General features: G+C 47.9%; 1 protein-coding gene across 1 annotated transcript in view; it reads right to left on the bottom strand.

Moving 5' to 3' along the window:
• Positions 1–251: 251 nt before the first annotated feature.
• TNFRSF19 (TNF receptor superfamily member 19) overlaps positions 252–24,954 on the bottom strand; it is a 69,297-nt gene continuing 44,594 nt past the window's right edge. The window contains exons 5-9 of the mRNA XM_040979892.1: positions 10,687–10,851; positions 9,213–9,329; positions 2,078–2,180; positions 491–878; positions 252–257 (exon numbers count right to left, since the gene is read on the bottom strand). Coding sequence (XP_040835826.1) covers positions 252–257; positions 491–878; positions 2,078–2,180; positions 9,213–9,329; positions 10,687–10,851 — 779 coding nt within the window. The remainder of the gene's footprint in view (positions 258–490; positions 879–2,077; positions 2,181–9,212; positions 9,330–10,686; positions 10,852–24,954) is intronic.

Here is a 24,954-nt window from a genome sequence, read left to right on the forward strand (position 1 = left end):
TTTTACTTAGTAACGGCCACGAAGTACAAGAACGTGGAACCTGGCAACCCACAGAAGTAAACGAGGAAGTTATAACCTGTTTAAGTGAAAAGGTGGAAGTTGTCAACTTAAGGACAAAATCGACTGCCGAGTTGATGAGAGCCTATTGTTTTGATTCTCTTACTACACTTCACGTCAACGCGGGAGCAAATGGTGTTTTCTCCAGGACTGAGGTCCGAGGGATGCTGGATGCATCCCCCAGTGGTTAGGGTCTAATGCTGTGGCAAGAGTCTCGAAGAAGACATCAGAGCAGTCACGTGTCATTTCTAGGTTAGCTCTGATGGGTTTTTAAAAAATACTCTTAAATTTTATGTTAAAATATATTCTCCTTCAGTGTATACAAATTTAAGAAAAAAAGAAAAAGCCTTGTAAGGCTTCCCCCTCAATTTGATGGTGCAGATAGAATTCTGGTCCCTCCGGTCTGCACAGCCACGATCCCACGTCGCCTTACCTGGAGGGGCATTGGAGTGGCAGAGTTCCCACTGTGGACACCCGTCTGCTCCGGCGGGCTTCTAGCAGGTGCTGGCTCTGGCGGCGTGTGCGTGTATTTAGATAAGTCCACATTTGCTGTACGGCTTTCAGAACTCGTTTCCATGACAACGGTTCTGCCGACCCAATCCTGACTACTGTTTGAATCCAAGGACGTTGAGCTTTCGTTTTCTGGGCTCAGAGAGGGAAGGTCTCCCCCGGCGAGCTCAGGATAAGAGCCGGCGAAGGAGATGCCGTCCCCAGCCGTGGGCTCCTGCATCAGAGGCCAGGCGTCGGAGAACTCCCCACAGACGGACAGCGAAGGGGACCCGAAGAAAGCTGGCATCGTCTCTCCAGCCGGCCCTGCGTTTCTGAACACAAAAGCCAAAAGATCTTAAATAGTCTGTGGCGAGAAACAGACACTGCCTCCATGCCCAGTCAGCTGTAACTTATTTTTTAGTCTTATTTTTGCGGTCAGAATGCTACTGCTTCCTCCTGAAAATTTGCCTCACTCAGCCAAATGACTCCATTTTCTTTTTCCTTTTTTTTTTTTTTTAAGACTTGCTGATTTTTAAAATTGTAATGGCAAATCTACAGGGAGAAGGAGAGAGAGAGAAAGATTTTCCATTCTCTGGTTGACTTTCCACTTGGCCACAATGGCCGGAGCTGAGCCAATCCGAAGCCAGGAGCCAGGAGCCTCCTCTGGGTCTCCCTCGCAAGTGCAGGGTCCCAAGGCTTTGGGCTGTCCTCGACTGCTTTCCCAGGCCACAAGCAGGGAGCTGGATGGGAAGTGGAGCAGCCGGGATATAAACTGATGGGATCCTGGCACGTGTAAGGCAAGGACTTTAGTCGCTAGGCCACGGTGCTGGGCCCGCCTCCATTTACTTTTGCACCCACTTCTAATTGAAATAGGCTAGATCCAACGTCTCCCAGACATGAAGTCTCCTGGGTGTGACATGATTACTGTTCCATGATTATTGGTCATGAGTACATGACATTACTGGTCATGAGTACATGGGGTAAAAGTGCCAAAAATGATGAGAATAAGATGAAAATAAAATTAAAAGGGGTTAGCAAATAAAGATTGTGGCACTGGATGTTGGCAACCTTGACAGGCCTACTCATTTACTCTTTGTCAAACAACCGACATTTCCTGCCTCCAGAGTCACTGATGATAGTCATAAGGTGATGTCCTGGGGGAGATGTTGGGCTTAGCAGTTCAGAGGCCTCTGAAGACACCTGTATCCCACACCAGACTTTGATACACAACTCCAGCTGCTGCAGATGCACCCAAGTGATGGCTCAAATAACTGGCTTCCTACCACACACACGGGGGACCCGACCGAGTTCCGGGCTCCTGGCTTTCGTCCAGCCCAACCTGGGGTGTGAGCTGCGGGGTAGAAGGTCTCGCTGTCTCTACACCCCTCCAAGTAAACACATACAGATTGAAAAATAAATTTTTGAGAATGAAAAAAGGGTGATTTGCCATAGTTTCTCATGAACATTGGTGGACCATTAGACTGTAGTTGCACAGGAGACGATGAGATTCTGATGAAAAATAAACAGTTACCTCTCCTGCAGGGTGGCCTTCGAGTGCAGCCCACACGCTAGAGCTGCCCGGTTGGCACCGCAAGCCTCGTCGCAGCACAGGGATGGGATCAGGTGCACAGGTCCTGGGGAAACGAGCAAAGAGTGAGGGGGCACAGGCTCTGCTCTCCCCACCTGCCCCCGCCAACCTGTGCGCAGATTCTTTCTCTTAGAAGCAAATGAACCACTTCCTGGAGGAGGTCCCCGAGCATCAGACACAGAGAAGGCTGTGGAAAGTGGCCAGGCAGGGGCTGAGGGGGGCGAGCGAGTGCTTCATGGGCCAGAAGTTTGGGAAGGTGAAGAGAGTTCTGGGGTGGATATAGTCATGGGTGCACAGCCACGTGCATGTTCTTGCTGCTACTCAACTGGACACTCATGAATGGTGAAGATGGCAAATGGTGGGTTGTGTGTGTGATTTCCCACAATGCAACAGGGAAGCCTGACCATAATGCAGAGCGGGAGAGGGTGTGCTTTGCAGGGATTGCGTGCGTGCCCGAGGACACGGGGACAGCGAGGCTTTGTTGCTGAGTGCTCTTGGAATACAGACAAGGACAGAAGAGCTTACTGCCTAAATTCAGTGAGTACACACACACACACACACACACACACACACACACACGCTGTCTTTAACTGCTAGCAGTGTAATTTCAGGACTAAGCAGATGTGTGCCCAGAGCTCTATGAATCATTATGGTCACTGAAGCCATGCCTGGTTTTACTTTCAAAGATAATACAAGCTTATTGAAGAGAAAAACTAAAAAAATACAGAGGGATTAGATAAGAAGCTTAAAAGTAAATATTCCTGAATCCTATAAACTGGAAATGAACGCAGTCAACGTTTTTTGAACATTCTAGACTTCTCGTCATGTACTTGGGCACATACTTGGGATTTTATAAAACCACAAACACATAAAAACACATACATGCAAACCCAGAGAACTTGCAGATGTCCTTCACGCCCATACATGCAGGAGTGTCGCTGTGTGTATTCACATCCCATGAGGAACGGCTCTTTATTTTTATGATCAGAAATATGATAAAACTAACATCTCTCCTTTAAAAATTGCCTATCAGGGGTAGGCGTCTGGTGGAGAGGGGAAGAGGCCTGTTTTCCACATTGGAGTCACTCAGCAGGCACAGGCTCGAGGGGCCCCTGCCCTCCTCGTGGGAGACCTGCATGGTGGTCCTGGCTCCCGACTTCAGAGCCTGTGGCTGTTGCAGGCATGCGGAGCAGTGCAGGTGGGACCTTCGCTCCACCCATCAAATACACATGAGAACTTGTGGGGAGAATGTTCTGCACGGAGACAGAGTTACAAATCCATGCTGCACGGGCAGGATGCTCAGCACGGCCGCCTGGAGCTCCCTCCGAGCCACACCTCCTGCTTGGGCCGTCTGTGCCCACACTGCTAGGAAACTGGGGGTTCCAACCTGGATCCGCTGCCAAGTAACGCAACAGCACGCATACTGAACACTTCGAAAGGTTTCAGAATTGTTGAGAAGCAAAAGACATCATAGTTCCTCACAGAAATGAGTCTGGAACTTTCTATTGTTAAAAGAAGAATGAGACACTACTAGGCAATGACACCTGATCTAGCCTGGAGGGAATTTCATTGGTTAAATGCAGGCGGCATTAAGAGTCAGAATAAACAACACCACCAGTGGGTTTTATCCGTTGAATAACAACCACAGAGTCTCAGTTGACCACAACAAATAAATGAATGGGTAAGAAGGGAACTTTCTTCCTTACTTTAAGAAGCCAAATAATAAATGCAGGAATGATGGCGGAAGTAGAAAACCATCATTTGCTAACCATTGTGGTTTTAACTGATTCAGGAGAGAATCTGAAGGGGTGCTAAGCTAGGGAATGGTTTGGGGAGCATATTCTGAGAGCATTTCAAAGGGGCAAAAACAGCAATTTGAATGTGGAGAAACCTGCCTGAGCAACCTAGGTTAGCCTGCATGGGCATGGGGTGAATGGTCAGTTGTGTCTCGCCATGCGGGGCACCAGCAAGGACAGAGCAGCCCCTCCTCTGTATTCCAGAATGTACTCCTGAAAAGACAGGTGGCAAGCACAAACCCAGGGTCATCCTAAAACACTAGTAATCCTGGAGTTTTCAAACTTGGCAATGTCATGAGACACAAAGAGAAATGAACAAAGTGCCCCCATGAAAAGAGACCAGGGGTACTTGGCAACCAATTGCAACAGCAGCGTGGGGAGCTTTCTTCTGCTATAAATGACATTACTGGTTAATTAAAAGCATACAAGTGTGCTCTACAGACTAGCAAATGAATTGAATTTAATGTAAATGTCCCAACCTGTATTCATTGTGTTGCTGTCACATAAGAGAATATTTTTGCTCTGAGGAACACTGAAAAATGAAGAGGTAAATGCATAATGATTTACAAAACAGAGAGCAAATGAAAAATACATGTGTTTTTGTGCTATAATAAGAGAGGGAGAGAGAATGTGTGTGTGTGTGTGTGTGTGTGTGAGAGAGAGAGAGAGAGAGAGAGAGATAAGCCAAAGTGGAGATGAGATGAACTATTTGAGGTAAAGGATATGTGAGAAGTCTCTGTCCTGTCCTTTCAACGTTTCTCCAAGCCTGTAAGAATGGAAGTTTGAAGACAAACAGTGCTGCTGCTGGCCGTTGAGGAGGGAGTGTGTGAGCACAGGACCTCCGGGCGTCACGTGGGTGCTCCCCACAGGCGCGTCCTCTTAGGGCGACCGGCCACAAAGCCATCTTGATTGACTGTTTCTTCTCCGATGGCAGAGAAGTTCGAAGAAAGCTGTATTTTATCTAAAGTGAAAGCTCATCTCTTAAGAAACTATCCCAACGAACTTTGCCTCTGATAACAGTGTTCGTGGAGAGTACCCAGGACCCCAAAAGGCACGGTGGCTTTGGAAGCTCATTCAGTTACTGTCGACAGCTGTCCAGAGTCTGGGACTCGCATCGGCTAAGTCTAAGCTAGATCCACGCGTGCTGTGGGGTCTTAGGGTTTATTCTCAACCTGTTCCTTAACTGGGCAAGGATCATCACATCCCGCATGAGATCAAGACAGTGATCCTAAGAACACTCTGAAACACACAAAAGCAAATGCGTGAGTTAAAAAAAAATCCGTTCATGACGGATGAAAAAATTTGCTGGGAAATAGAGATACTGGACAGGAATCTATCTGAAATAACAGAAACGAAGATTTCAATATGTTAAATAAGAAAATACAAGGAGAAAACCCTAACAATTCACTTGGTGAAGCGGAAGAAACTATTTGAGGCAGAAGATACCCAGTCAGACCAAAAAAAAAAAAAAAGAAAGAAAGAAAAAACGGGCCCAGTGCGGTGGCCTAGCAGCTAAAGCCCTCGCCTTGCATGCGCCAAGATCCCATATGGGTTCGTGTCCCAGCAGCCCTGCTTCTTATCCAGCTCCCTGCTCTTGACCTGGGAAAGCAGTGGAGGACGGCCCAAAGTCTTGGCACCCTGTAACCGCGTGGGAGACCAGGAAGAGGCTCCTGCCTCCTGGCTTCAGACTGGCACAGCACCAGTCATTGTGGTCACTTGGGGAGTGAATCAACGGATGAAAGATTTTTCTCTCTGTCTCTCCTTTGTATATCTGACTTTCCAATAAAAATAAATAAAATATTTTTTTAAAAAAAAGGAAAAAAAAATGAGGAAAACTGAAAATAGTGTTTGAGGTTTGTGCAATAGTGAGAAACAATGTAACACACGTGCCCTAAGTGTGCCTCAAGGTGGGGAAAGAGAACAGATTGAAACCCTATTCGCTGAAACAACAGCAGACAGCTTCCCTGAGTCGGAGGAAGGCGGGGACAGCCACGTACAGGAAACGCACAGAGCTCCGAACGGACATGATCAGCAGTGACCTTCCCAACAACACGTCTTAGTCAAACGCTCAACAGTCAAATGTAAAGCTTCTAGAATGTGCGAGAGAGCAAGAGCAGATGACGCTCAGGGAATCTCCAGACAGATGGCTCCTCATCAGAAACCCTTCCACGAGCAGATCTGGAGAGCAGCAGCCAAAGTCCTAAAAGAGAAACAGGCCTTCCCAAAGGGAAATGGAAAGGATCTGTCAGCACTCATTCAGCTTACCAACGACACTTAGCAAGCTGCTACACTCAGAGTCGTTGCTGTGAAAGAATGTGAAGGCAGAAAATCTCCTAGTGAAAATACAGATAAAATCCAAAGCAAGTGACAGAAATACTTATGAGAAAGCAGCAGCAATAAGTCATTACCTATTAATAAGAATCTTGAATCTAAATGACCTAAATTTTTCAGTTAAGATACAGGGGTCCAGCGTGGTAGCCTAGCGACTAAAGTCCTCTCCTTGCATCCAACAGGATCCCATATGGGCACCGGTTCTAATCCTGGCAGCCCCTGCTTCCCATCCAGCTCCCTGCTTGTGGCCTGGGAAAGCAGTGGAGGACGGCCCAAAGCCTTGGGGCCCTGCACCCGCGTGGCAGACCCGGAAGAAGCTCCTGGCTGTTGCATCCACTTAGGGAGTGAATCAGCAGATGGAAGATCTTTCTCTCTGTCTCTCCTCTCTGCATATCTGACTTTGTAATAAAAATAAAATAAACCTTTTCAAACAAGAATACATACTGGCTGACTGGATTAAGAAAACCAGAACTACCTACTGTATGCTTTCAAGAAACAAAGCTCACCAGCAAAAATGCACACAAAACGAAACTGAAGAATGGAAAAAGCTATTCCACACTACGGGGAAGCAAACACAAGAAGGAGATAAAGAAGGGCATTATGTAATGACTAGGGGATCGATGTAACCGGGCGATTACTACAAAAAATGTACACGCACTCGATGTCACCTTGATTTATATCGCATATATATATATAGAAAGAGAGAGAGAGAGACAGAAAAAACCTGAATAGACCAATAGCCAAAATACTAGAGTTAAACACTGGAGGAACTCTGCAAGCCACTGTCATAGGCAGAGACCTGCTGGAGGAGCCCAGAAGCACAGGCAATAAAAGCAAAAACAGGCAAGTGCGATTGCGGCAAGCTAAGAAATTTCTGCACCGCCAAGGAAACTCTCGACAAGGAGAGAACCGACAGCTAGTGAAAGCCCTTGCAAACTGTGCGGCGAGAAAAGATGAACACCCAGAACTTATGGAGATATTTAAAAATTTTTCTGAAAGATTTATTTCTTTTATTGGAAAAGCAGGTATACAGAGAGGAGGAGAGACAGAGAGGAAGATTTCCCATGCAATGATTCACTCCCTAAAGTGGCTGAGCTGATCTGAAGCCAAGAGTCAGGAGCTCTTCTGGGTCTCCCACGCGGGTGCAGGGCCTCAAGGCTTTGGACCATCCTCCACTGCTTTCCCAGGCCACAGGCAGGGAGCTGGATGGGAAGCGGGGCTGGTGGGACACGTACCAGTGCCCATACGGGATCCTGGTGCATGCAAGGTGAGGACTTTAGCCACCAGGCTACTGTGCTGGGCCCAAATCTATGAAGATTTTAAGAAACGAAACAACAAGAAAGCAAATAATTCAGTGAAGAAATGGCTGAAGGACATGAGCAGACAGTTTTCAAAGGCTGAAACTCAAATGGCCAACAGACACATGAAAAGATCATGTGCTACCATGAGTCCGTGGTTCAGGGTTACCAGCTAGCAGGGTCATGCAAACGGACAGCATCACGAGATTTCGCCTCAGCAAGCCAGCATGGCTGCCGCGCAAAAATCACACGGCACTGAGTGCTGGTGAGGACGTAGGGTTGTTTGCGGGAATGCAAATTACAACAATTATTCTGGAAGACAGTACCGACATGGCTCAGGAAGTTGACAGCAGATCTACGCGATGACACACCCATCCCCCTCCTGGGGATTCACCCATATGGAATGAAAACAGTAAATCAAAGAGTTATCTGTGTCCCCACTTTTACTGCGGAATGATTCACAATAATAAAGGAAACAACCAAATATCTAACAACTGGTGATTTGGATAAGGGCTGAACTCCTGTTTTTCCCTTTGCAACAAAATAGATGCAACTGGAAGCCATTATGCTAAATGAAATAAGTAGTCCCCAAAAGGCAAATATTGTATGTTTTCTATGATACGTGGCGATTGTAGACTGTAAAAACCGTGTACAAATGCAATGTTTATATTCCTGTGGAACTATGGTCTTCCCACTTTTTACCTGTTAAATATTTGGGTTCCTGGTAAATTAAGACTGTGATTATAGGACATGTTGATAGTGTGTCTTTGTAAACATTACAGAAGAAAAGAAAGGAAGGAAGAAGGAAAGGAGAAAGAATGACAGAAGTATCGCTATCCTCTTAGGACTTTATGAAATCCATTTCTCTTTATATCAATAAAAATTGAAAAACTTAAAAAAAAAATTAACTAGAAAATTCCTCCCTCCCGCATGTCTTCCAAAGAAAGATTAGACGCCTGCGAAAGGAGAGCTCGGTCTTACTGCCTCCCTTAATGTACAGAAAGAGTGGTCAGGATGGGCTGGGCCATGTATCAGCATAGCGGAGGTAGGAGGACTGTTACGTTGGATGGTTGGCTAGGCAAGACTTCCCTTTTCAGATAAGGTCAAGTTGTAAGGTGGGGACGGGAGCAGGATGTGCGTCCATGAATATAAAGTTGTAAGTGGCCAAGAATGTTCATCCAAGTTAGAGACCAACTTCCGTTGCAATTCCTGGCTAGAGCGTCAGGCCCGGCAGTCATCGAAAGGCAGTTCATGGAAAACTGCCACGCCCTCCTTCTTCCCTCTTCCCACAGAAATCCAGGATGATGCAATGGTGCTCCCTCTGACCTAAAGAGGCGGCAGAGGAAACCAGTTCCTGCCCTCCCCGACGGGAAGTGCTTCCACTTGACACTGACTCCAAGCAAGAAAAGCAAACTCGCCTGAAACAGCAGCTGGGGAATCCTAGAACTTTAGCAGTATGGTGATTTTATCTTTTAATAGAGACCGGGAAAAACATCCTTACGACTGTAGGGGAGGGGCAGGAGATCATTTCAGATTAGCTTTTACTAGAAAACCAAGCACAGCAACGTGCCTGGGAGATGAACTTGGAGAACTTTTTTGCAGCTTTCAAGTCCACAGTTGTTCCAGCTGGAATGCCCGCGTGGCTCCACTTACCGTAAGTGGCCTGAAGACACTGACAGCAGGCCCTGTGAGCACACGGGCCGAGTCGCGATCTGTCGAAACACGACAGCTCAGAGCCGTTGTATTGCACGTCCTGCGATCTCAGAGACCCTACACGGGAGAGGGAGAAGAGGTGGGTGAAGAATTCTGTCACAGAGCGCCGCGTCCTCCATCAGGGAGCCCTGTTAATATCGTCGTGGTTATCAGCACCACTGTGGCTTCCGTCGTTTTAAAGAGCACACCCACCATCATTCCAAGGTTTGATTCAGATGCTGCACGACTGATCCGTGTGGCTACAGCACGATAAACTGGCCGCAGGCTGACAACATCCAAAGTCAGAAATGCATTGGATACGCCTAACTTACTGCACACCCCGCTTAGCCTTGTCTCCTTCCACGTGCTCAGAACATTCCAGCAGCTTACAGAACGGGGCGATCCCCCAGCACAAGCCTATTTTTTACTGGAGTGTAGGTATCCACGTGGCTTATTGAATCAATTGCATTGAGGGGGAACCTCAGAGGATTGGATGTGGGCTCTTTTGCATCTAAGGTCAAAACGTTGTCAGACCATCTTAGCTGCAGGACTGCCTGTATTTCTTCCTGTATGAGGCATGGGTACGAAATAATTTGGTGAGGGGCTGACACAGTGGGTCAACAAGCTAATCTCCCTTCCACCTGCTAATGTCAACATCCTTTATCGGCGCCAGTTCATTTCCTGGCTGCTCCACTTCTGATCCAGCTCCCTGCTTATGGCTTGGGAAAGCAGCAGGATGCCCAGTGGCTAAATCCTCTCCTTTAAGCGCTGGAATCGCCAATGGATGCCTCTTAGTGACCCACCTGCCTCACTTCCCATCCAACTCCCTGCTTGTGGCCTGGGAAGACAATGGAGGTTGCCCGAAGTCTTGGGACCCTGCACCTGTGTGGGAGACCTGGAGGAAGTTCCTGGCTCCTGGCTTTGGACTGGCTCAGCTCCAGCTGCTTTGGTCACTTGGGGAGTGAACCAGTGGACAGAAGATGTTTCTGTTTCTCCTTCTCTCTGTTAAGTCCACCTTTCCAAAAGAAATAAATCTTAAAGAAAGAAATCAAGCAGCAGAGGATGGCCCAAGTCCTTGGGCCTCTGCCATGTGGCAGACTTGGAAGAGGCTCCTGGCTCCCGGCTTTGGACTGGGTCAGCTCTGGCCACTGCAACCATTTGGGGCATGAACCAGTGGGTGGAAAAATCTCTCTGTGTGTCTCTCTGTTGAGGAGGTTTCTAGGGCCAAGAACAATTTTCGTTCTTGCCTGGTGGCCCGAGACAGCACCGTGAATTCAGCATCCTTGCAAAGTGCTGCCTTTCCTGGTGCGGCCTGTGTGTGTTTTCATAGCTGCTCATCACTGTCAAGTCACTTGCTGAATGACAATGACAGTAAACGTATGCCCTCCCCCCCCACCCCCCACATGCTAAGCCACGTCAGGAGCTGGACACTTACAGCTGGGCTTTTTCTCCATGAACTGTCTCTTGCAGTAGATGACACAGAGGATGAGAAGGGCCAGTAGCACGGTGGCCAGGGCGCTGCAGATGACGGCGGCCAGGGCCGTGTCCCGCGGGCTGGAGGCTGTGGACGCAATCTTCACGAGGTTGACCTTGCTGGTACCTGCAAACCACAGGGAAGGAGTCAGTGTTCTCTCTGACCGAACCAGGATATGCGACACCAAGAAGCTGAGCGGGGGCCTTTGTGCAACGGCAATAAAGCTCGAGAAAACCAGTGTGAGAGACTTACACAAATGGCCCAGCCACCCTTTGTCTAAGATCCCTTTAAAAACACGACTCTATCCTGCACCTCGGAGTGCTAGATGCACCTCTCTGTTCTTACCACACTGTGGACATACAACCTTCAACACACCGTGTTGTGGAAATGTGCTTTTATGGGGCTGATGCTACGGCAGGGCGGTAAGCCTCTGCATGCAACATGGCCAAACCCTTAGGACTGCCAATTTGAGTCCCCCTGAAAATACACCTGGAAAAGCAACAGAGGATGGTCCAAGTGCCTGGGCCCCTGCTGCCGACGAGGGAGACCCAGAAGCTCCTGACTGCTGGCTTTGCCCTTGCCCGGTCATGGCTGTTGAAGACCTATAGGGATTGAACTGGCGGATGGAAAATTCTCTTTCCTTTTTCTGCAACTCTGCCTTTGAAACAGATAAAAAATAAATCTTAAGAAATCCGCTTTTATGTCCTCCAAAAGCAAGGCTGCAAGCCTGACCTTTTTCTTTGTGTTGCCAGGGCAGCATGCTTGGGCAAAGGGTAACTGCTTGTGCACCCCTGGGGGATTGAAATGAGCCCACGGCAGACACATTAACAGGAGGAAAAGGCATGGGGATTCAACCGCACGCAGAGTCAGAGGGGACAGGCGACTGCCCCGGGACTCTGTGCGGGTCACATGCTCGTATTCTCTTCCTTCTGGGGAACGGGGGCCACTTTCAAAGAAGTGTCATTGATTTTTAGGGTGCAGTAAGAAGACCCGGAGAGCAGCCACTGGGATGCAGCGTGTCTGGGGGTGGCGCGGGCCCTCCGTCTCCCTTCTTGGTGTGGTGTGGGTTGACACTCCATGAGAGGAGCCCAGGCCCCTGTGCTCCTGTGTTGCAAAACTGCTTTTCAGCGGATGAGGGAACCTCCAAGAAAAGCCTCTTCCAGCATCCGCTGGCTCCCAGATGTCTTTAGCAGACTCCATCATCAGCATGCCAGAGTGCCCTACGTTGGCATGTCATTTTCTGGGCTTCTTCCGCAGGTACGTCATAGTTCTTACATAGTACCACTAGACTACATGTTCAAGCAGACTGAGCCACGATTCCCAATTTCTGAGACAAGAAACATTTTGAATACCATAGCTGTTAGACTACTCAAACCCACTGAAGTTTCAGGGAAAGATCAGTGTTCCAGTATGGAGAGACACACACGGCCATGTTTATGGAAGTTAAGCACTTATTACTTCCTGGCTAATGGTACATTCTGGAATCCCACGGCCTGGGTCAACCTCCACGTGTGCGTCTCTCTGAGTCTCCAGCTCACTTCTGTTCAGATGGGCACCTCTTCATCTGCTGGCGCAGAGGATTAAATGGTTACCATGGAAAGCACTTAGGACAGGCCTAAGTGTACCTGGAGCTATAGGAACAGGAGCCATTAACAATGATGCTAGTACAGCCAGCGATTTAACTACCCTTAGGGTGCTGCCACGAACTTTTTAAAATCATATGCTGCAGCATATCCCATTAATTAAGCCCAAATGAAACTGAAAGCGCAAGAAGTCTAATTGGAAGATCAGGGACAGCATCCCCTACCACAGTGCCGGTTCAAGTCTAGCCTGCTTGTGTTTCCAACCCAGCCCCCTGGGAAGAGAGTGGATGGTTGACCAATCTTTGGGCCCCTGCCGTGCACAGGGGAGACCAGGACAGAACTGCTTGAGCCATACCTAGCTGCTGTAGCTATTTGCAGAGTGAAATTCTCTCTCCTTGTGGCTCTGGTTTTTTTTCAAATCATACACACATCTTTAAAACAGAAGATCACTTACGATGTGCCCTCCCTAAGTGAGCTGGTGTGGGCCTTACTGCCCGCTCTCCAGGTCCAGCTCTTCAACATGCCATGCCCTGCACACATCCACTGTGAACCTCCCGTGCGAGTGAAGTCACCCAGAAACCAAACCCCAATTCACTTTGACCTCAACAAAGCCTAAAACATAGCCTAAAAGCCTCCATTTCCAAGTACCGTATGCAATGATTAGTGACCTGGGTTACATTCTTCAGTGCTGCCATTTCAAAGTCTCATGGAACTTTGCACCCACAGTGCATCTCAGGTGCCGTGTTTCAATTGCTCAGGAGCCGCGTGTGCCTCGTGGCTGTTGTGCAGGGCACTGTGACTCTAGAGAGCCAAGGTTCTCGCTCACTTTGCACAAGCCAGCTTGTCAGTGGTGATGTGCCCCTCCTTGCTCGCTCTTCGCCTCCAGCCCGGTAAGGCTAGAACTACGGCGAGATGTCGGAACCAATATCACTAAGTCACCAAACAGGGTAACAGCAGGAGTCATTCCGCAATGTGAGCTTTGGTGTTTTTTTTTTTTTTTCAATCTCAATGATTCTGGAAAAGCACGTGAACTACATGACCTGGATGTCGAAGAGGAGTGAGCATGCATGATCACATGTGGTCAAAGGCCATTTATTTATAAACATGTTGAATTTTCATATTTTGTCACTGACAGATGTGGAGGAATAGCGCAGTCATCAAACAGCATGTACCAAATGTTCATCAGAGAGCCAGCTAAACAAATCCCACTCCTGACCTGTCCGAGATTAAATGGAAAGCTGCGAGCCCCCAGCGGAGGCCAGGCTCACAAAAGGACACGCAGGAGTGCAGGCACAGCTGCATAGACCCTGGCAAAGAAATAGCTCAATGGGGATTACGTCCCCTGCAAGCGAAAAGAGGCCACATGCGAGGGGAAGTGACTAGCAAGTGCCAGCATTATCTGCTGGGATCAAAGCACGAAGCTGTGGGAAAGGCCATCTCATTTACATCTGTGAGAAAGGTCCCCTTTAGTTTTTTTTCTTGGCCTCCGTTCTGTTGGGTAACCTCACCCTATCAGGGTGGGCTTCAGCAGGAGCTCTCAGCCAATGAGCAACAATACACAGTGGGTCTGCAGCGAAGCCCTTTCCCCTTCTCAGTGATGTCTTAACTATTAAGTTAAGCTCATCGATGGATTCAGCGATGGATGTCCAGGAACGCCCTCAAAGGAATAGGGACTTGAGGGTGAAATATGACATGCTCTTACTGCTTGAAACCCACTTAAAGCGCATGGTTCAACTTACTTGCCTTCATCTAAAAAATAATTCTCTGACTTAGAAAAGGGTTAAACGTGCCCAAAGTGAGGAGTTTGGCGTCATTCAATCTGCTAGTTTGTCCCTGGAGAGTGAAAACAACTTCTGGATCAAATGCAACATCTTGTAAACATGTCTCTCTCACAGGACACTAGGACTGCAATTTCAATGCAGTTTTATTGCCACAATCACATTAAGGAAAAGTACATGCAACCCACTGCTGATTTGCACAGCTCCCCAGGCAGTGGCAGCCAAAGACAGCCAAGAAAGGATGTGTTTCATCACTCAGCCTTGCAGAAACAGCACCTGATTCACTTGCGCATCCTCACCAAGGCCGCCTGGCGGGAAGGGCACAGGCAGCTTGCTTTCACCTGCTGGCTCACTCCCCAGATGACCACAGTGACCATAACCAAGAGCTGGGTTCAGCTCCCCCACATGGGGAGCAGAAACCAAGGTCGATGACTGGTGCCCCAACGCTGCTTCCCAGGGTGTGTCTTCGCAGGAAGCTGGAGCTGGGCTCCGGAGCTGGCCGTGAAACCCAGGCGCTCTGGTGTGGAATGCTGGACACATGAAGTTCTAGAATAAAAGTCTCGGAATTGCATTCTTGATTCCTTGCACAGGCTTATGACAACACTTACGACTCTTTTAATAGGAAATTAGTACATCGTTTTTAGCTTCGTCACACAATGCAGACCTAAATACAGAAGTTATGGGACATCGAAGTCAGTACCGTTTGCTTTCAGAAACTCATTCACAGAAGTTCCTAGTAAAGCTCATTTTTAAATAATCCTTTGTGACTGAAGTTGTCATAAGTAAAGGGAGTGAGGGAGGTTTGTCCTCGCTGCAGGAAGTAGCTTAGTTTCTATTCCTGAGTTTTTGTTAATTGAGACGTCGCTGAGAACTCCTCAGCAAAGCACTACTACGTGAGAGAAAGTGTTGTTTTGCTGACCTGTGGTTGCTGCAATGATATTGGGATTAACGATTCATTCCACCCACAGCCCTGGCTGTGCTCCCTGCCAGCAGGTCACTAAGCATAACGAATGCCTGCAAGGAATTCTATCCCTCCCTTATTAGGATTCTGACAGCACTCCTGCAGGAGAGGGACTAGCAGCATCCACATTCTTTGGAAAGTTTCAACTTTTCCAGAAACAAAGGCATCTGTTACTCCCATGCATAAAGTCATGTAATTCCACTATAATCTTAGTGCTGTCCTTTGGCAATGGACTTCAGAGACAGGACTGTCTTCTTAGATTTTACATGACACACACTTTACAATCTACATCTCCCTAGAGTTCAACCTAACTGGGTTCTTGCGCTGGGCTTCCTGCTGGGTGTTAGAGAGGACCGCGGAGAACCTGGCAAGACAAGGGAGGTCCCCAGCAGAGCTGGTCCAGTTTGACCTTCTCTGGCATGTGCTGGAGTGGAGCATCCTGCCCCTCTCCTCCTAGCTTTGGCTCCAGAGGAACATGGGAACGCAGCCTGGAGGACACGGATGTTAAGGAGATTATTACAGCAGACATGCAGGCCCCAGAGGCAGCTGCAATGCAGCTACCTGCTTCTGTTGACCTGTGAGCACACCACATACCACACACACACACACACACACACACACACACACACACACACACACACACACTCACACACACACACACACGGCCAACACCCTTTCAGTAACCTCACTTTCTAATCAGATTAAGCAGAAAGAGAGGCCACCGAGTGCCCATAGGATATGGGATGACACAAGGCCCCAAGCCACATGTTACAGGTTCCATTGCCGTGGGACAGCCTGTGGCCTGTCCTCAGTGCTTTGGGTCTGTGTGCCCAACAGGCTGCAGTGCCCTACTCTGCATGTGCGCCACTTCTGATAGAGAACATGCCACTAGGTCATGGGAAATTGAATGACGGCTGGGCTGGTGTCCGCAGGGAGGACAAGACAGGCCACAGGGTGACACCAGTATTTCCCAGACAGAACATCTGTCAAGTGCCTGGCAGATGACTCCCTATGTGGTCACCTGTCCACACTCAGAGCCTCAGTCCAGGGAGCCACTCTTGAGTAGGCATGGCAATGTACATGAGCCATCACTGGGTACCACTGAGGCAGGGAGGGGCTGCCATGCTATAGAGGTGACCCACTGGAAAGAGCCTTGTTGGAGGACATCACGTGTGATGGTGACAGTGGCTGGAGTCTGGTGCAGTTCTGCTTCCTATTCATCTCCTGCTCAACCGCCCCAGGTTCCTGGCACATGGTGTCAAAACCTGCTGGACAAAACACCCTTCTCTCCAGCAAAGATTCCTAATAAAGGGCCTGATCGGGCCAAGCTGACCTGGGAGGTGGGGGTGCGGAAAGCAGGTGTCAAGGCTCTGGCTCTCGGACCTGTCTCAGCTGTTGTGCTGGGAAGATGAAACAGCAGCTTCTTACCCAGGCTTCCAGAGGCTCCAAGAGGCAGAGGGCAAGCCCCTGAAGGGCCAGCTGCAGGGCTGATGTCCACACAGTCCTGGGAGCCCGCTGATGAGGGGGTGTTTGTCCCTGCCAGCAGCAGCCTGGCCTTTCCAGTAAAGGTCACGCCGGAGAAGGAGGCTGTGTCTCACCACTCTGGAATGTGGACCTCCAAGTCTGAGCCGCTTTTGAAGTTTTTTTTAACTTATCTGTTTTCATCATCACTTGAAAGGGAGAGGCATCTTGCATTCACTAGTTCCTTCCTGGAATGGCTGTGACAACCAAGGCTGAAGGCAGAGGCTTGCCCTGAGCTTTATCTGGAAAACAAGGAATCCTTCCAAGGCAACTCAATGAGCACCAGGTCCCTCCCTAGTATTCCGACCAACCAGAAGAGCTTGGACCACATGGCAGAAGAGATGGAGGCTGAGGTCGCAAGGCTGGACAAACTCGCCCAGTCTGAGCGCTGCTCCCAGACAACTTGTCCCCCTGAGGTTCTATCTGCACAATGGGCCCTGCTTTGTCCACCACTGTCCCCTGGCCCATAACCTGTGTCACCCTTGGATGTCTCAAGGCCCTACTCTTTTCTGTAGCACAGGGTGCTGCATAAGCACCCACCCTGTGGCTTTCCTTCAGGACTTCTGCTGATGGGACTCCCATGCGCATGCACAGAATTCAGTATTATTTTTCCCCTGTTAATCTTAAGTGAATTTGTTTTGCAGCCCTACCAAGGAACCTGGAAGGGTGGAGGGCAGCCAATACTTTCATTTTTTTCCTTCCTGATTGAGCTCAGTTGCTTCTTCCATCAGGTGCTGTCAGTTTCAGACACTGATTATCAAGCGAACTGGGTAAAGGAAACCATTAAACATTTACACCATTTCATCACATTAAGAATACTAATCTTAGATTTCCACTCACCACACTCCTGTCCCCTTCATTTAAAACTACTCAGAGGCATGGAAGAAGGCCCTAGGACCACTCCCAGAGCAGTTAGCATGAGCAGCCCACATCTGTTTTTTGTGGAATGCTATCTGAATGGTCATGAGCACCATTACACCTTGCGTGCACCCAGCACCCACCAGGGCCAGCCCGCTGGTCGTTCACTGGCTGGGTGTCACAGCAGCCTTTCCCACCCAGTGTCTGCTGATGACAAAACATGTGTACACTACAGATATGTTTAAATTCCAAACAACTATTAAGTATTGAATCCAGACTTGAGCTCAGGTCTGTTAGACTCTAACACTTATGCCTTCAAAAGAAGAAATTATACTACATTCTTTTCAACCATTGAGCATAGAAAATACACGATAGCACGAAGAATTATTGCTTCCAGATTAGTAAACTTTGGTTAATCAGGTAACATACAAACTGCAGTTTAATACAACTTAAAAAACCACAAACGTGGAAATTCAATCTTCATAAACTGAAGGTGAAAGAGACTTTTTCATTATACTGCAGTTAGAAACAACACCCAGCAGTTACATTTTATTTTAATAATATGATTTTTAAAGCCTGCTTGGTAGAATTAGGTGGTATTGAATACTGAAAGAGGGGAAAATGAATTGGATATGCCATTTTTATCGACTGACGCCTGTGATCTTCTCAGCACACAGTTTGGAGCGCAGGATAGAACACCTGTTCGCGCCCTCCGACAGGTCCTTTGGGAACTCCAGCGTCATTGGAAATGCAGTATGTTTCCTGGAGTTTCAGCCCGTGCTTGGATTCAATGAACAGTTATGGAACCTTAGCCTTGCGATTTAGACACTTAAAAACGCATTTTGCTAAAAACATTTTGTCTTTGATATCTACGTCCGGTGAACCATAATCCAACCACTGCTTTCTCCGCTCCTCTAGCACCAACTCCGAGCGGAAGTTATAAAAGCCCGCTGCTCAATCTATGCTAGCCATATTCTCCAAGTTAGAGCAAGCATTAGCAAAGAGCTTTTTGCAATCTTAACTTAGGCAAGGCTGCAGTCCTGGAGAGTACAGTTTACCTTCAGTGATAGGAATCTACTTCAACATTAGTTTACCTTATTGATCTTCTGTCTATATCCACATTTATATATATGTTTAAAGATTTATTTCTATTGGAAAGTCAGATATACAGATCTTCTCTCTGCTGATTTACTTGTCAAGTGGCCACAATGGCCAGAGCTGAGCTGATCCAAAGCCAGGAGCCTGGAACCTCTTCCAGGTCTTCCACGTGGGTGCAGAAACCCAAGGCTTTGGGTCATCCTCAACTGCTTTCCCAGGCCACAGGCAGGGAGCTGGATGGGAAGTGGGGTGCCAGGATTAGAACTGGCACCCATATGGGATCTCTGTACTTGTGAGTTGAGGACTTTAGCCTCTAGGCTAACATGTTGGGCCCCCATTTATATTTTAAACATGGGACAGCTTTTTTTTTTTTTTTAGTTGTGGTAAAATACACATAAACTTTACCATTAACGACGCTGGGTTTACTTGATGTGCAACCATCATAACTTCTTCCTTCTAGCCTCGAAGAAACTTGCTCTAAGCAGGGATGCGTCTTTGTCCAGACTCCCAGATCCTGGCAGGCACTGATCTTTTTATCTCGATGCCTTTGTCTGTTTGCATATTTCCTACAGATGGAATCGTGCTGCCTTTGCGTCTGGTTTCTCTCACGTACCATGATGTTTTGCAGGTCATTCATGGTATAGCACGTGTCAGAACGTCATGTCTTTTTACTGCTTAATAACATTCCACTGTAGGGACGTGCCACACTGCAGTGAGGGATCTGGGTCCTGTTCTAACGAGCTGCCTCCCCGTCAGCACACATTCTCCCTCCGTGCACAGGAGTTATTCTCCCGCGTACATCAGGAAGCAAGTTTCAGCAAATCTGAAATCACATATTTTTCAATCATACTGGAACACGTGAGAAATTAATAAGAGACAAGAAAACTGGAGAATTCACCAATATTTAGAAGGGAAAGCACGCACCCAGGACCAGTGTTGTGCAGTGTGCAGCCACTCTGCAATGCAGATACGGGCACTGGGTTCACCTCCCGGCTACTCCACGTCTGACGCAGCTCCCCGCTACAGCACTTGGCAAAGCACTGGCAGACGGCCCCAGGACTTGGAATCCTGCCATCCATGCGGGAGACCTGCATGCAACTCCTGGCTCCTGGTGCCAGCCTGCAGCAGGCCCTGGCTATTGAGGCCATCTGTGGTATGAACCAGTACATGGAAAATCTCTCTTTCTCTCTCTCTCCCTCTTCCTCTGTAATGATGCTTTCAAAACACCTGATCAACCTTAAAAACAAAACAACACAAATAACCAAGGGATCAAAGAAAAAAATCACAAAGGAAAACAGAAAAACCCTGAAGATGGATGAAAAAAAAATACATTAAAAAATATAAATTTGAACAGCCTAACTACCTGGGTAACATCCAAAGTCAGGCACTGATCCAATCACCAACATGGATTGATCAGACAAAGGGAGAGCCAAGGATGGAACTAAGGTACGGAAGGAATCAGATGGAAGAGGGCTGGCGGGTGAGACAAGAAGGATGCTGGGAGAGAAGGCATGCTAAAGGAAGCCACAGCTTGATGGATGAAGGCCTCGGAATCTGAAACCACCAGCTGCATCAGATAGTTTAAGATGGGGGAATAATTACAGAACGAGAAAGCCCATTTTCTGGCAAACTAGGTGTGTTATTTTGACCAAAATTAGGGACCTGGCCCATTATTGAAAGAGACTATGTCCCCGACACGAAGCTTTAATGGGATTTGGAAATGTGATGTCACAAAGGGAGGTAATAAGAGGAGCAAAGCTCCTGCAAGTTTATGATAAACAGTCACTGGGGTTCATTGCAGAAGCAAGAATTATTTAAGAATGCATCAGAAGTACTAGTCATAAGGTTTGTACTGGGATTTGCCGCTTTCTCTATTAAAAAAAAACAAAAGAAAGAAATTTTGTTGTGAATTCACCTAAACATCTCCCCTCACCCCCTCTGGTTGTCTGGCTTTACATCTGTTCCCCAGCACCTGAGCCGGGTAACCCTGGCCAGCCCATCTTCTAGCATCTGCTGGAAGAGAGGACAGCTGACTGACGCATGGCAGCGGAAGGCAGGGCTCCTCCCATCAGACCGCAGCCATCACACACGCTCTGAGTTTCCAAGCGACTGCCCGATGCTGTTTTTATTGATTTTCTCTTTTGAACTGACAGCACATGAAAAAAGTGACAGCTGAGCCCGTGTTTTTCCGGCGTTGAGCAATGTTGTACCAGAGCTTGAGCAACGTTGCGGGAGTTATTTATAAATACAGAACTTCTGAACTTGCCCTGATGAGCAGCCCTTTGATAATTTAAACGCAAGTGGATCAAGGCAGAACCCCCACAGTGGGCCCCAAGCTGTCTTGGCTTTAATTTTAATGATTCACACACACGCTTTCATCCTGAGCAGAACCCATCCCTAAGATGCACACTTTTTGGAAGGCTCCATTTCTTACATGATTTCTTTATTTTTACTTATGTGCAATGGAGAAGCAGAGGGAGGAGGAGAGGCAGAGAGAATCTGCCCTAGATGGCTCCAGTCCACCTGCCGCAGCGGGGCTGGGCCAGGCGGGAGTCTCCCATTCGGATCACGGCATTGTGGGTGACTTAGGGACCAGCAAGCAGCACGGTGCATGGAGTGAAAGGCAGAAGGCAGAAGGCAGAAGGCAGAAGGATGGCCCCGGGACGGGACTCAGATACTGCCGTGGTGCTGACAGACCCTAGGGGGTGGAGGCTGCTGCTTTATTTTTGTATTTGAGCGAAAAGAACTACATACCACGAGGTACAGATATCATCCCCATATATGTACATACTTTGGTGCCTCCCGGTGATGGGTGAACTGATAAAGGAAATATGGTCCATATACACAGTGGAACATTATTCAGCCACAGACAAAAAGGAACTGCGACCTTTTGTGACAACATGGGTGGAGCTGGAGGGTACCAGGTTAAGTGGAATGAGGCAGGCGCAGAAACGAATACTGCGTGATCTATGTCATGGGTGGACTCTAGCAAAGTTGAGCTCAGGGAAGTGAGAGTAGAATGGGGGTTACCAAGGCCTGGAGGGGAGGGTTGGCAGGGCAACAGAAGACTTTGTCAGTGGGTGCAGTTGGAGTGTCCCATTGCCCGGGAGGGTGGCATCTCATTCTATCGATCGTACCGATCATCTCTCCACCCTGGGACTGGCTCAGGCCACTGGTTTGCTGTGGGCTGTCTGTCCATCACTGTCCCTTTGCCATTGTCAGTCTGTTACTGTGTGAACTGGGAGGAAATCAACAAGTGAAGGTGAAGTATCATTCTTGAGATGTGGCTGTGTTTATGGCCATCCTTAACTCTAAAGCATTTAGCAGTGCCCTTCTTTTTAGAATTAAAATATATTTACTTATTTGTCTTTATTGGAAAGGCAGATTTATAGAGAGAAGGAGAGAAAGATCCTCCATGTGCTGGCTTACTCCCCGAGTGGCTACAACAGCCAGAGCTGAGCCAATCTGAAGCCAGGAGCCCGGAGCCTCTTCCGGGCCTCCCATGCAGGTGCAGGGTACCAAAGCTTTGGGCTGTTCTCGACTGCTTTCCCAGGCCACAGGCAGAGAGCTAGGCAGGAAGCAGGGGGATCCCAGCTCATGCATGGTAAGGGTTTAGTCCCTAAGCCATTGCGCTGAGTCCAAGAGTGACCTTCACATATATGTTTACTTTCAATTTCTTACGAGCCATTAAAAATAATTTCCTTTGGATAACTAACAAACATCATTTCCTGCCCCCACGCTTTGAAGATATGATTACAGTCAATGCTCTGAGATGGCTTTCACTATCCCATTAGCATCTTCCGAGTTCTATAAGGAAAGGCCCAAATCTTGCCATTACATGAATCAAAGCCTTCTCTACCACCTTTTCAAAAGCCCTCATTATATATTTCTTGCAATGGAAGAGATAGGTAATTAGGAAAAGCTTATTTGAATAACAGCTTTTTACCCTACCAGTGCTTATCCGCTGCCTCTTGGGAAGACTGGTACTTTTAAATCATCTTTCAGAGAAAAGTAAGGGAGCCATTGTTAACGATTTGATAGGGATAGAGCCCTGCTCTGAATCAACAAATAAAGAGAGGAATGCAATGCCAATCCTTGAGTGATCAAGAACAGTTCTTTCCATCGGACCTAAGGAAGCCGAAGGCAGTGGCTGTGACTACCGAGAGAGCTGAACGCACTTGTCAGCTAGTAGGGATGGACGTTCTACACGTGCACACATGCACATTGCCACTGGGGTTATGTGCAAGCTGGTTTTACTAAGGGAGACGTACCAGGAGACACACGCACCCCCTGCCGACCTGACGGGATGTGTGTGCAGAACTCGTGTGTGGACAGTTCATGCTAAGCTTTCAGCACTGCCTGCTGGTCACGTGACACACACTGCTCTCGAGGGATTGTGACGACATTTTTAAGGGATGCATGTGGAAGCCCTCTCATTGGTCCTCAGGTCAGAGCAGGCCGTGTCCTCTACGCTGCTCCTTTGCTGCCATTTAAAAAGTATTGCATGACGCTGTGCACTCCAAGGCTGAAGGCTTTGCAGTCAACAGCTGGGGTTCAAATCCTGCCCGGGCCATTTACTCACTATCCTGACTCACTTTCCTTACTGGTAAAACTAGGAAACAGCACTTACTATCTCACAGGAGTTCCATGAGAATAGCACAAGATATTACTGATATTAGGGGATTAAGATATTAGAGGATATTAAGATATTAGAAGATTGACAAGTACCTGGTACATAGTCAATTTTTCCCAAGTGCACACCAATTTTTTCCCTATGATTATTCAGAGTCAGGCATTTTACGTGTTCAAATGGCTCTCTCTACCTCGATTTTGTTTTTGGGACCTCACTTCCTTTTTCAACATAGCCTGCTCCTGTGGTAGAGGGTGGGTGGTATTCTGAACCATTTTTGTTTTTGTCTAATGTCCCACAGATAAAGCCAATTAGCATCTGTCAAACTCAGTTTGCTGCAGCTTTATCTTTGCATAGTTTGGACTTACTAGGTAGTAACGAAGACACAGAAACATGAACATTAAACCAAAGTAACATTGCATGTTCAAATTACATATAAGAAATGGCACACTGGAAGAAAAAGAATCGGTAGACAGAAGCCTGAAAGGGATATGGGACACAGAAAGCAAGCCAACAATCAACAGCTTTACATTGTCTCATATGTAGGAGAATGATGTTAACACTTCTTGCAAAATGGAGGTGAGGATATTTATTTAGGTCTTAAAACTCTTGAAATTCATGCATCGTGGTTTTTTTCTTTCTACAATTGTCCATTTTTTCATGAAATTTTGGAGTTCCCCACTGGTGCTAGTGTCTTTACTCAAATGGTTTCCCCTTCACTGTCAGATGCCGCCAGAGGGAAAGATGAGCGACAGGAAAGTGCGGCTCTTGGAAAAGCCCAGTTGAATGAGTTCATCTGTGGATTGGTAACACGCACATGAACACCTTTGACATTCCGGACAGCTGAGATGGGATGATGAGGAAGGCTCCTGCTCAGGGGGAAGGCCAGGGAGGGGACAGAGAGGAGCAACACGAACAGAGCCCACAGGCCCCGGGGCAGCATTCACGCCCGGGGCAGCATTCCTGCCAAGTCTGGGCAGGCTTCCCCTCTCTTGCTGACTTTATCCTCTGCTTCCCGCTGGAGAGCAGCAAACATTCACTCCCAGCGGGGGACATTTTCAGAGCCAGGGGAGTTGGTAACAGCCCTGATGGGTCAATATGCTGGCCATCTGAGGCTAGGCAGACATTTGGTCATTGCTAATTCTCATCAACACAGCCAGCTACGTTCTCTGATTTCTGCTTTGGCTGGTTATCCAAACTTGCTTTAAAAAACAAGCTGGAAGTCACCAGGTCTCTGCTGGCCACGCGATGACAGGGCATGATGATCTGCCCATCCGGGTCCCTTACTGTTCTCGCAAACCTCTCCTCACTGCGTCCCTGGCTTTACCCAGAGCATTTCACAGTCTCTCGGGCAGCCAGGCTTCTCTGGCCTTTGAGGAGGCATCACCCAGAACTCTTCCTCACTGCCTCTCTCATCAGCTCCCTGGCGTATTAGACCAGCTTATCAATACGGACTGTGACTACAGACTAGGCTGATCTTAGTTAACAAGCTAGACACTAAGCATTGTGCTCCTGCCAATGTTTGTTCTGTCTTCTTCCCAAGCCCCCAAACCACTCTACCATCATTCCTACTGCAATAAGTACTTTGTATTTCAATTGCTGGAAAAATAAAGAATGACTTTTAGCACAGCTTTTCAAACCCAACAGTGCACACTGCTTTGGAAATCAGCTTTCCACATCCTTGGAGTTCTCTCCTGCTCTTCCTCCTCTGCCTCCGTCCGCACTTCCCAGCCTCCCACCTGGCCCGACTGGTCCCAGACGTGGACACCAGTGCCTCGTGGACTGAGGCTGCGTTAGAAG

Source organism: Ochotona curzoniae, unplaced genomic scaffold (genome assembly GCF_017591425.1).
Source record: "Ochotona curzoniae isolate NIBS_2020 unplaced genomic scaffold, NIBS_Ocur_1.0 contig_3332, whole genome shotgun sequence".
Classification (NCBI taxonomy): Eukaryota; Metazoa; Chordata; class Mammalia; order Lagomorpha; family Ochotonidae; genus Ochotona; species Ochotona curzoniae.